Here is a 12,125-nt window from a genome sequence, read left to right on the forward strand (position 1 = left end):
TATACTCTGAGTGTGTTTCTAGTCAAGACACTTTCATCTGTTACCATGTGGAAGGTCAAAGATTCATGAGAAATTTTCAGTTGAGTCACCAGCATGCTCACTTTTAACTCAGGGAAATAGTGAAGAAACTTAAAGCCATGCAATAATTATTTGTTTTTATTTCAGTATGAACATACACAAGCCTAACCTCTTCACAAAATATACTGGGTCAGAAAACCCACCAGATAATGAAGTCGAAGCATCCCAGTGCAATTAAATATCTCTTCTGACTATCAACTACAATACAAATATTGTGAGGTCAAATAATCCCACCACCAGCTTGTGTGTGTGTGTGTGTGTGTGTGTGTGTGTGTGTGTGTGTGTGTGTGTGTGTGTGTGTGTGTGTGTGTGTGTGTGTGTGTGTGTGTGTGTGTTGTATTTTGTTTTCTTTTTTTAATATGTTTAACAAATACTTAGCTAACCGTGGTTAGGACCCCTGTCAGTCACGTGACCAGGCGGAGTCTCTGGTTTGTACCAGCTGCTTCCTCACCTTTGCTGTGCCGGTTTTATAGTGACAAGAATGTAAATCATGCACTTAAAAAAATGTTGTCCTGTGTTGTCCTTTAAGCAACACCTCTTTACTCTCCTGCGTGTTGGATGCACCTTGTATTTCATTGTATATTTATTCGTGCGCTTTTCAAAGTTTGTAACCTTGAAAACACGCTTTCTTTGGCGAGGGGAGGGAGGCTTTTATATTTTTGTGTTAGACATGTTGCTGACAAGTATGTTGCACGCCCTCTCACCTGCATGTGATCTTGATGGAAATCTCTGGTTTTTTGTTCACGCATACGCGCGCACACACTTTGCACTTCCCGACTTTGAAAACTGCCAATAGAGCAACAGCAGGCTGTTTCAGCACTCTGGACAGTTCCTCCACAGAGACCCGCGGGGATGTTTGAACCGGAGGCTCTCCTCAGCAACACCACCACTCCCACCCAAGTAAGACTGGGGACACCAAGGCTGAGTCCAGCACTGAGATTTGCCACTTCCAGATCCTGATTGTGTGTGCGCGCATGCACAGATGACTCCACTGGAGTCACACAACCCTTCCCCCACATACGCATATCATCCACCCAGAGCTATTCTATCTGTATGGAAATTTGGGCTCCACAGCTGGAATCCCACAAAGCACTGTCATCTACTAATAGTTATTATCGCTTTGGCCTGCTCCCTCACAAAAACCCTGCAATACAAGCACATCGCATCTTTATGGTAATGCCCTACAATAACAGCCCCAAGCTATGGTGCATAGACCTTTGTTATCATTACGATAATTCCCATTCTCACTTGACTCCTCATTACACTATTGAAACTGCTCGGGGTTGGATATAGACAAATTCCTGTATCTCCCTTTATTACACTGTAGCATACAGTGATAGTGCACAGAACTTAGGGTCCCTAAATACTCAAGCAGTCCCTATAATGGCAATTTAAGAGTTGTTCTTATGAATTAGCAGCAGAGAGATCTGTTTGCTATAGCATTAAGGCGCTTTTGAACTTGGTTCTTGTTGGGGATGAACAGCGTGGAGTTTAAATGCAGATTGGATTATGTTTGACAAAACTCTGTTTATTTTTATTATACTGTAGAAAAGAAATAGCAAAATTATTTTGAGGTCCTTTTTTCTTTGTCAACTGCTTTCTTCAAGGTCAATTTTACTTCACACATTAAAAAAAACTTCTATGGTCTTCTATGGTTAAAAATGAATTAATGCATATTAGGTTGTTTCCAATGTAATTTAACACATATTTGCTACAGTGTTAATATCTAGAATATATTAGTATATTACTGTCTTTTTGTCAGCATTATTTTTCGGTACTGGTGGTAAATATAGCTTTACATATCTGATCTCAAAGTTAAGTTAAATGCTGCTACGACCGTTTGATTTCTTTGTATATTTTTTATTTTTCTTCCTTGGATTTTTCTATTTTATTTTATTTTATTACTTTTTTGTCCAGCGTCGACCAAAATCTTCATTCGCTGCCATCAGGATCGTGAACTCTGTGCTCTGAACTCTGCATCTTCATTCATGAAGCTCATTGCCTTTAGTGACTGCTTTAGCTGCATGCTCGATCTAATTGTATTACACATATTAGTATGGGCAAAATGCATCTTTGAATCAGTGTGATGTTTGCTCTCTGATGGGTGCAGAGTTCATCATAAGAAAAAAAGGATTTGAATTTGCCAGGAGGTTTTCTCTCTCTCTCTCTCTCTCTCTCTCTCTCTCTCTCTCTCTCTCTCTCTCTCACTCTTGGCCTGTTTTTTCCAAAACAGACGAGTCTGTGATTTACGACACACGCCTTCTACGATGCGCTTCAGGTCAGCTCTATATTGCAAGCAAGGCTCAGAGAGACATGGCAGCTTGTGTCCTTGCATCTCTCCATGAATGCCCGCACAAGGCCTCTGGATTGCACAAAAAAGTAATTGCGGAGTGATGGGCACAGCTTGTCCCGTGCAGCCTGTGTCCCACACTTGAAGGCTCTCCTCGGAGCACCCTCATTGTCACATAGCCTTTTAGCACCTTTGTTCCTTCCTTCCCTCAGGACCTCACAGCTCACCATTGGCAGATGAGTCCCTGTCTGTGACAAAAGGGTCCCTGCGCTCAGCCTCATTTGATGCTGTGATGAACTCCCCCCCCCCTCACTCACACTCAGCACACACACACTGCACACCTCCTCCTGCGAGAAGAAATGTTCCGTTTAGCGGTGGAGGATGTGGGGGTCAGGACCCAGGGGTGGGCTTTTAGGAGACAAATAAACATCAGAGCAGGAGAGGGGTGATGACTTGTTTACACATTAGCGAGCATTTAGCAAGTCTCACTGTTTTCAGCGCGTCTCTCCGGTGGCCTCTCAAACAGCTGATCTTTCTCTTTTGTTGTCCTTCCAGCTCACGATCAACACCGGTGGAATCATGTTGAACAGTCTCAACTTGATCTTGATGCGTACCTGATCAGTCCTGGATCACGTGTCTTTTATCCATGAATTACTGCGCATCGCCCTCTCAGAGAGAGCAAAACCGGGAAGATCCAGAATAATTAGCCTGCAGCACTTTTGCCAGTGATTGTCATCAAACAGTCTCTTGCACATTTTGCGCTGCTCTTACCCTTCCAGTGTTTTTTTTTTAACCTAATCAGGCAAACACACACATACACGCATTTGAACACACTAACTCACAAACTGCATCTTTCTAATACCATCTAATGAGGTGATGACCAACCACTTGTTATAATTGCTTCAGTCTCCTTTTAATTTTCAAGCTTATTAATCATATGTAGAGTTATTTAAGAATGCATAAATTAATCTTAGATTAAAAAGCCTATCAAAGCTTCAAAACAATTAAAGAGTAAGGTAAGATTTCCCCTGGGCTGGCACTTTTATTTTAATAGAGTGTTCAGGTGATTATCATACTTTGATGCAGCACTGTGATTAATGCAGACACACTTTTAAACGAGCTGTTCTGGCTTGCACACATAAAAAGGTAGAATAAGCACGAACCTGACGATGACCTCACTGACTTCTTTTTTTTTTTTTTTTTTTGGAGGGTGGGCTACTTTTCCCATTTCCTCGCCTGTAGGTGTGGTTGAAAATCGCTTTTTACACACCACTTCCTGCAGAGAGGGAGTCCTGCGAAATAAGTCTGTAGCATTAACAGGAGGTCGTTGTCAGTCTTTTGAATACTTGAAAGCATGCTCATTTGGAGTGGTTCAGTCTGTCAACACAACTTTTGATTCATCTGAATGTAACACCGGCTGTTAACGGGGTTTACTCTGCTGCTTCAGTGATCAACGGATATTGCCATTCAATCTGAATCTGGTTACTCATTTGAGATGAACAACACCATCGCATTCTCCTTTTTAGCAAAAATAAAAGAATATTTTTTTATCATACAATGTGGACATTAATCCCATTAATTTGCATTCGGCGAATATAAATGTTTCTACTTCCACATTTAACGCTGACTGGACAGAAATCTGCATTAAATTCATAATTCTGATATCAGTAATATGCATTTTTATTAGCATTTTGCAACTGTTTTATTATTATTATTATTATTATTATTATTATTATTATTATTATTATTATTATTATTATTATTATTATTATTATTATTCGCGTGGTATCACATGGTACACCTCTCAGAATAAGTGAACAATTACAGATACGTTGTTATTACCGCTCTGCCCCACTGGGGTCGATGGGGCCAACGGGATCGTGTCCTGTTACCTTCATTAATATTACATGACTGCCTGTCGCAGCACTTGTGCCAGATGAAAACAATTAATCCAAACCTTTATTGGCTTTTAAAGGGTAAATGTTGGTCGTTTATGGCACGAGGCTTCACAGTTTTCTTCTCGTGGATGCCTTTCTTTCAAAAAAGAGGGAAGGACCCAAGCGAGAGATCACCAAAGTGACCTTATAGAGCAGCTGGTGATTGTCACAGCGCGCGTTTAGGCCGGGGAGCTGGTAAACGGCGTGTCCGTGGGAACACAGCACATGATGAAGGCCTGAGCGCCGTATTCATAGGCGGACGCGCACAACAATGTGTTGGGGGGTCCCTGCTGTTTTTAGCGGAATGCCTGATCCCACTGCAGCCTCCTCCGTGCATAATGCCAAATAACCCTGAGAAGGAGCAAAAAATAATGAAACGCATGTAACCGACACCACATCATGACGGAATTATGATAAAATATTATATATTTTTTTTAATTTAAATGTATTTTTATCATATTTAAAATATAAGAAAGCCGATTGCTTTAAAAAAAAAACAACAACAACAACAACAACGATTTATTCATTTATTTAATGTATCTTTTCTAAACACTTTACCCAATAAACCTCCAGGCTGCTTTGAGACTAAGCACTCAGATCAGCTCATCTTCATTGGTCATGAATCCATAGTTAATTCAGACTGCCTGTGTGAGTGGGAGTGTCTTGCCATAAGTTTTGCCGTCACTTGATTGCGATCGTTGTAGTGGAGTGGGGGGGGCTGTACCACAGTCTGCCTGCCATGTGGACTCTGCTGCTGCTGGTGGCGCAACACAAACCATCCGCACACACTGAGAGGGGAGCAGAGAGGCGGGAGGGAGGCGGTGCTGCACGGACAACTGCGTCCCACTCCTAAAGCAAACATCTTCAAGTCCTCCAGCGCGGAGTTGTCATTGCTCCGACATTCACTTGATCACAGCTTTGTCGTTCACGGCGGAGGGGAGCTGCGCGAGCGTCTGAGGTGAGTTTGGGAACAGACTTTGGGCAGCAGATGCACTGAGTGTTTTTGGGGTGTTCCTTATTATTTACGCGCAGTCTCTTTGATATAATCGTGTTCATACACTGAAGAGGTTTAAGATATTAAAGCAAATATAATTCCGTGAACTTTAAGCGTGGAATAGCTTATATGATTTCTCTGCAATGTCCTAAACACGAGTGTCTGCTTTAAAGACTAATTTCTAAAAATAAAGCATCAGCTTCGTGTGTCTTAAATTAAAAACGAAGGCCTGCAAATGACTTGTCCTCGACCTAAAAACGCTGCAGTGAAAGCTAATTATAAAGCTGGAGTTTTGGCGTTCGTTTAACTCACGTGTTCATATCAAACCTTGCTTTTCTTTTTTTTTCCCCTGCAGCTTCTAGGCCTCCAAGGATGGACTCGATACCTGCGGGGCGAGACTCCACTTCCTCGCCAAACTCCAAACAAGAACTTTCCTACCCGAGCACTAACTTGAAGCCCAACCAGGTCGGAGAGACTGCGCTGTACGGAATACAGATCGTGTCTTTGGTAATAGACGGCCAGGAGAGACTGTGCCTCGCACAAATATCCAACACCTTATTGAAGAATTATAGCTATAACGAGATACACAACAGGCGTGTCGCGCTGGGGATCACTTGCGTCCAATGCACCCCTGTCCAGCTGGAGATCCTGCGGAGAGCAGGGGCGATGCCCATCTCCTCCAGGCGCTGCGGGATGATCACTAAACGCGAGGCAGAGAGACTTTGTAAGTCCTTCCTAGGAGCTCACTCGCCCCCCAAACTTCCGGAGAATTTTGCCTTTGATGTGTCCCACGAGTGCGCCTGGGGGAGTCGAGGCAGCTTCATCCCGGCCAGATACAACAGCTCCAGGGCCAAGTGCATTAAGTGCTCCTATTGCAACATGTACTTCTCCCCGAATAAATTCATATTTCACTCCCACCGCACGCCGGAGTCCAAGTACACGCAGCCAGACGCAGCTAATTTCAATTCTTGGCGGCGGCATCTAAAACTAACAGATAAAGGCAGTGCCATGGAGATTTTACACGCGTGGGAAGACGTGAAGGCCATGTTCAACGGGGGGAGTCGCAAGAGGACGCTGCCAGGCAGTGGGTCCGGGTCTAGCTCTCCTTTGAAATCACACGAGCCCAGCCGTCCACAAAGCTCCTCGGAGATCCCCGCAAAGATCCTAAGCTGCGAGGGCAGCCGGGGTGCTATGACGAGCACGCGCAGCTACCCGGTCATCCCGGTGCCCAGCAAGGGCTTCGGGATAATGCAAAAGATCCCACCGCCCCTCTTCCCTCACCCATACGGGTTCCCGGCTTTCGGCCTGTGTCAGAAGAAAGAAGACGGCATGATGGGCGAGCAAAGCAAAGGCGGCCTCCCGGGTGTGCTGTGGCCTGCCACCAAGGACAGCGCCTACCACTCCTTCCCCATGTTCTGGCCCGCGGCCGGCGCGCTGCCCATGCCCCCATATCCCCAAACCCAGCACAAGCCCCCTCCAGAGCTGCTGTGTCCGCCCAGGCAGACTGACATGGACATGTCCGAGCACAGTGACCGCAGCACCAACACATCGAAAGACAGCGCGGTCGATAATGACCGATGCTCCAGCACTCAGTCTCTGCGCAACGAAGAAGACAAGTCGGGGGACGAGGGGAGGCCGGCGGAGGGGGTGCCGCTCCAGCCCCGGAAAATCAGCTACGTGTCGGCGTTCAGACCTGTCATCAAAGACGCTGACTGCATCGCCAAGCTGTACGGCAACAGAAGCGCGTACAACGGCTGTCGCACCGGTTACTTATCGCCCGACTTTTTAAGCGAGAGCTCGAGCTACCGCTCTGTGTCCCCGTGCGTAGACAGTGAGGGCGAGCCAGACGTGGACGTGGAGACAAACAAAACGCAGGACGAGGAAGAGGAGGAGGGCTCCCGGCCTCTGTCTTCGGTGTGTCCTCGGACTCCCCTAGCTTTGACACACACCGTTTCACCACACGATTCTGACTCTAAAGGCCTGCAGGAGAGCAGCCTGGTCGATTCCCAGAAAACGAGCCTGCACGTGGCCCAGTCCTCTGAAAGAGAACTGCAGACCAAGCAGTTATCAGAGAGCCACATAGCTGCACCTTTCACCGAAGTGAGTGACTTCAAACACGGGCGATAATTCAGAGCTGTAATTTTCCCCTGAAGATCGGGTTCTGTTCTTTTTGCCTGTATGTGTACGTTTCAGCAGAGAAATGTGTGCTTGTGGGGGAATTTCTGTCTATGTTAAAACAGTGTAACACAACAAAAGGCATTTCCACATCACTTAGGAGGGGGAATAAAATCTTTTATCGTTTCTCTAATAAAATATCTATACATTAATTAAAGGTTTTCATTATTCATTTTTTTTTTTATGTTTTACTCCATTACAAATATTTTTTTTTTTCACCAAACTTCAAAGAAGTGGTAATTCTTTTTCCTTTAGGTTTACACACCAGAGAGGAGTGAGCTGCAACAAAGGAGCAGTCCGTATCAATTCAGAGCTGCGAATTACCCGCCTGGAGTAGGCCTACTTACAACAAACGGTTAGACTTTTATTTTCCTGCCTTTGTTTAAAAAAAAAAGAAAAATGAAAAAAAAAGGGAGGGAAAAAATTATATCGACTTATTTTGTCTTAAGATGAGAGTGCAAGTAAAGAAGAGCCGTCTTCCACAGTGGAGGAGATCGAAACGAAATCTTTTAACGAACAAAGCAGCGAGGAGCACCAGCGAGAGCCGGATGAAGGTAAGTTACACCGAGGTCAGAAAAAAGGGATTTCAAACAAAACAAAAAAAAAAAGCTCAGTAGATGTGGGACTACATTTTTGCCGAAGAACTTAATTTATATTATGTGTACTCAGGCGAGGACGCGCCACCCAGAGCTCTACCAACACAAAGGGACATACAAAGTCTGGCAAAAGGTAAGCTATCTACTGCTTCTATTATTATTATTATTATTATTATTATTATTATTATTATTATTATTATTATTATTATTTACATTTGACGTAGCCTACATTATTGAGTTTTTCTCCATCACATACATTTATAAATATTAAAAAAAAGCTCATGAGAGGTTGTAGATTAGCGGGCCTAAATTTTATAAATCAAGCAAAACTTGAGTCAGTTTCAACGTCCTGTCGCTCATCTGCACCTTCAGAGTCCTTGTATTTTCGAGGTGGAGTGACCTTTAATTAAAAAATTAGAAAAACTGAAGTTAAAGTTAATAAGACAACACCTCAGACTTTCCACTTTCATCTTTTGTTACATAAATGTGGGGTTTGGCGGGGGTGTCGTCTGCAGTCCAGGAAGACCTGCTCTGAATTTTCAGTGCAGATGATGATAATGATGTGCTCATCACTGTCATTAAAAATAGCAAAAGTGTCCTACATGGAAGCTGATGGGAAAGCCCTCATCTTTTCTCCTTCAACACCCGGCGTTTTTGTTTGATTTTGATTTGTTTCTTTTTCTGTGTTTATTTATTTGTTTATTTTTGCAGAAGAGCTACAAAAGCAGCTCTTGGAGCAGGTGGAGCTGAGGAAAAAGCTGGAACGTGAATTTCAACATTTAAAAGGTAAGCTAATCTCTGCCACGGTGCATGTAAAGGCAAATGTTCCTCCTCTCTGTGACTGAGGCCAAAACATAAGCCTTAATATATCAAATCCACCTCAGCAGTAGTTCCCATGTGCTGCAGCGGAACTAAATAACTGCTGCTTTTAATCTGATCTACCTTTGCCCCTTTTTCATATTGATATACTGAATATATGTTTTTTTAAAATATATGTGGACAGCAGAAAAAAAAGGGTAACTTTAAAAAGTCAGTGTTTGATTTTTATGAAACACTAACTGAAAAATATCTATAATAATATAATTATATATAAAACGGTTCCCCATCCACCACAATGAAAAATGTTACAGAACATTCCCATCTGCAGTCCATACATTAAGACCATCTGGATATGACACTAACAGCTTCACACTGGCAATGTAAAGATCATGATTTTGAAAATGAAACTAACCATGTCCTCAAGAAGCAGCTGCATTCAGGTGATTAATCAGGTGAATATCAGGTGAGATATGAGCAAATATTTTTTTTGTAACTTAAAATAATTTTATCCACCTTTTCTTACAAACAAATAAATACCTTTTTTCTGAAACATATTATATAGCAATATGAATATTTGGCAGACTCATATAAAAATTGAGAATTGATGTAATACCCAAAATATGTGCACTGGTTGCAGTACAGGTAAAGATGAATAGAAATTAAGATAAACCTGCAAGAATGGAAACTAAACGATGTCACATACAGGTAGTTAAGTGATGATGAAGGCTTCCATATATAAAACTATTTGTTTTTCAAAATTTTTGGAAAGAAATTAAACCTATATGTGGCCCATTTAGCATATATATATATATATATATTAAAATTATTATTAAAAATCTAGGGACAAGACAGTAAAACTTGTTAATGTTAACCCTGTAATATCATTAATATTGGAAACTTTTTAAAAAAAATTTTGATACCTAGCATAATCATCCTATTACTATATCTGAAAGTAAGACTGTTATGAATATAAGAGTGGTGAAGAAACATTATCAAACAAAAATCTGAGCAGATGTTATGATGTAACATATTTAAAGGGTATTCCGTTTATATTTCTCCTAATATAAACATGTCCTTGCAAATGCTTTTTTTAACTTTCATCAGTGGCATCAATATTTTAATTATAGGTCGGATTTATTTTCATTTAAATGCTATAAATAAAAAAATTATTGTCATAAGAAAATGTTTTTGTTTCCAGCTGAAGGCATGCCCGGGTGTTTGCTACCGTTGATGCCCTTGGTTTGTAGCTTTAGCTTGAGAAGAGCGCCCTCTACTGATCAGCTGCCCGACAAGTTTAATACATGCATCTGTTATGAATGGCATCAGCCTCTTAAAAGCCTTAATTTATAAGAAACTATTGCCTCTCTCTAAACAAACATTCCACTTTGTTTGTTTATGCTGTGGAGGTTACATGATTGTTTAAAATGACAAAGATCAGAGGTGCAAACATTTCCTACATGGTTCTGTCAGTAACTTTGGGGACAGCGGTGGCTAAAATGAAGGGGTTTTTTTTCTGTCTGTGAAATAATTGTGGTTGGTTTACTGACTCAGATCTTTCATTTGCTTCTCAGATAATTTTCAGGATCAAATGAAAAGGGAACTTTCCTACAGGGAGGAGATGGTCCAGCAGCTTCACATAGTCAGAGGTGAGAAAAATAAAGCAAAGGCAGCGCACACAACAGCGTTTCAAGATGTTTCTAACTGTGGGATTTACAGATATTTTATAGCTTATTTTTCATGTAAAATCACCGGCGACAGTCTATGTGCTCAATTAGGTTTATTTTACTGTTTTCATATATAACGGACAAGCCTGATTTTTCACATGATCTCTGTTTTTGGCATCGGGGGTGCAAAGTGGTGAACAGTATCATAACGTAACTTTATATCAACAGATATTAGTGGCCAGCTCTTGCCTCTTGCGTGCACACTTACCCCAGTGAATTGCTCCAGAAAGAGAAGGTCGAAGGGTAATTGTGGATGGACAGGCTATTTGAGTGGATGGTCCACAGCCTCTTTAAACGCTTCCAAACTACTTGTTTTGAGCAACTCCTACTCATATCATGAATCGATCATATAATCATTTAACTGTAAACGTGCAGTTGTGTTTAACTTGTCTTATGTAGGTCTAAATGTTTAAACAGCAGCAGCCTCTGTAATCCCCAGCAGGATGATTTACGCTCACATGCGCGTGCACTATTGATTGTTTGATCTCCTTCTTCATAGAAGCTCACGACGCTTTACACCATTTCTCCTGTAAGATGTTGACTCCTCGCCACTGCACCGGATCCTGCTCCTTCAAATCGCCTCTGCTACCACCGTGAATCAGACACAGGGGCGCGAGGACGCAGCCACAGCTTCTGTTAAAAACCACACCACGGGAGATTTAAAAACCACCACGGACACTCTGAGCCAAGCTGAAAGTAGTCTAAAGTGTAATTACCTGTAATATATTAAAAAAAAGTAAAAAAAAAAAAAAAAAAAAGTGGATCTCCACCCTCAGCGTTTATGTATCTCGCATACAGTGATTTGTTTTATTGAAATTATCCCATCGATTATTATTATTTGTGGCAAAGTGCAATGACAATGTATGTTTGTTGTAAAGGTGGGTTATTATTTCTTCTTCTTCATTTTTTCCTCCCCCTATCAACAATAGCAGCTTTGATTAGACGGTTCATTGCTCCTTATCCTCTCAGTATTGTAAATAAGTCTACTAATTTTAATGTGTTCTTCCATGCAGGCCAGTAGCTCACTTTGGATGTTATGCACTTTAAAACGAGTGGTGGGAATTACAGTAAAAAACAAAGCAAAACAAAATACAAAAAAGCCTCCGCGTTGAAATACAGCATATTTATTTCTGTAGCGGTCAAACTATGCCTATTTGCTGTTGGAAATTTGAAAAACACAGAAATTAGTAGGCTGAATTAGTGCATCTGCGACCTTGTAAGCAGTGACATATCCTATTAAGAATAGTCTATTCCTCCATGTAATATTTGTTTTTGTCGCTAATGAATAAATCATTTTATTTAAAGAAGTGTGATTTATTTCCCCCCATATTTACATTTCTTTTTACCTTTTTGATTCCCACAACTTTTTTTTCTTTTTTTTTCCTGCAAGTAATCAATCAACACAGGATCTCGTGAGCCAGTGGACTCCTAATTTAGCAAAACCCACTTATGTGAGTGCACCTTTCACCTTTGTGAATGAATGAATGAAGCTATATGCTGTAAGCGTTATTT

General features: G+C 41.6%; 1 protein-coding gene across 3 annotated transcripts; it reads left to right on the forward strand.

Moving 5' to 3' along the window:
* Nucleotides 1-4,144: 4,144 nt before the first annotated feature.
* On the forward strand, nucleotides 4,145-12,112 carry skor1b (SKI family transcriptional corepressor 1b). 3 transcript variants are annotated; one of them, XM_086298784.1, is made up of 8 exons: nucleotides 4,145-5,263; nucleotides 5,655-7,399; nucleotides 7,730-7,829; nucleotides 7,924-8,028; nucleotides 8,144-8,203; nucleotides 8,782-8,856; nucleotides 10,461-10,535; nucleotides 11,113-12,111. In XM_086298784.1, the coding sequence occupies exons 2-8, from the start codon at nucleotides 5,672-5,674 to the stop codon at nucleotides 11,208-11,210; spliced, it is 2,241 nt and encodes a 746-aa protein (XP_086154910.1). In that variant the 5' UTR covers nucleotides 4,145-5,263; nucleotides 5,655-5,671; the 3' UTR covers nucleotides 11,211-12,111. The 3 variants fall into 3 exon arrangements, with proteins under 3 accessions (XP_086154910.1, XP_086154911.1, XP_086154909.1); XM_086298785.1 differs by having other exon boundaries at nucleotides 4,145-7,399; nucleotides 11,116-12,112; XM_086298783.1 differs by having other exon boundaries at nucleotides 4,145-7,399.
* Nucleotides 12,113-12,125: the final 13 nt, after the last annotated feature.

Source organism: Aulonocara sp. 'chitande type north' Nkhata Bay, linkage group LG7 (genome assembly GCF_057382095.1).
Source record: "Aulonocara sp. 'chitande type north' Nkhata Bay isolate Kocher_YH1m ecotype deep benthic linkage group LG7, A_spYH_male_GT1.1, whole genome shotgun sequence".
In the NCBI taxonomy this organism is placed as follows: Eukaryota; Metazoa; Chordata; class Actinopteri; order Cichliformes; family Cichlidae; genus Aulonocara; species Aulonocara sp. 'chitande type north' Nkhata Bay.

Bases quoted from the DNA above. Each gene is read 5' to 3' on its own strand.
- skor1b (XM_086298783.1), top strand. From the start codon at position 5,672: ATGGACTCGATACCTGCGGGGCGAGACTCCACTTCCTCGCCAAACTCC. The intron at 8,029-8,143 runs GTAAGTTACACC...ATGTGTACTCAG, and splicing joins CCAGCGAGAGCCGGATGAAG to GCGAGGACGCGCCACCCAGA. The intron at 8,204-8,781 runs GTAAGCTATCTA...TTATTTTTGCAG, and splicing joins CATACAAAGTCTGGCAAAAG to AAGAGCTACAAAAGCAGCTC.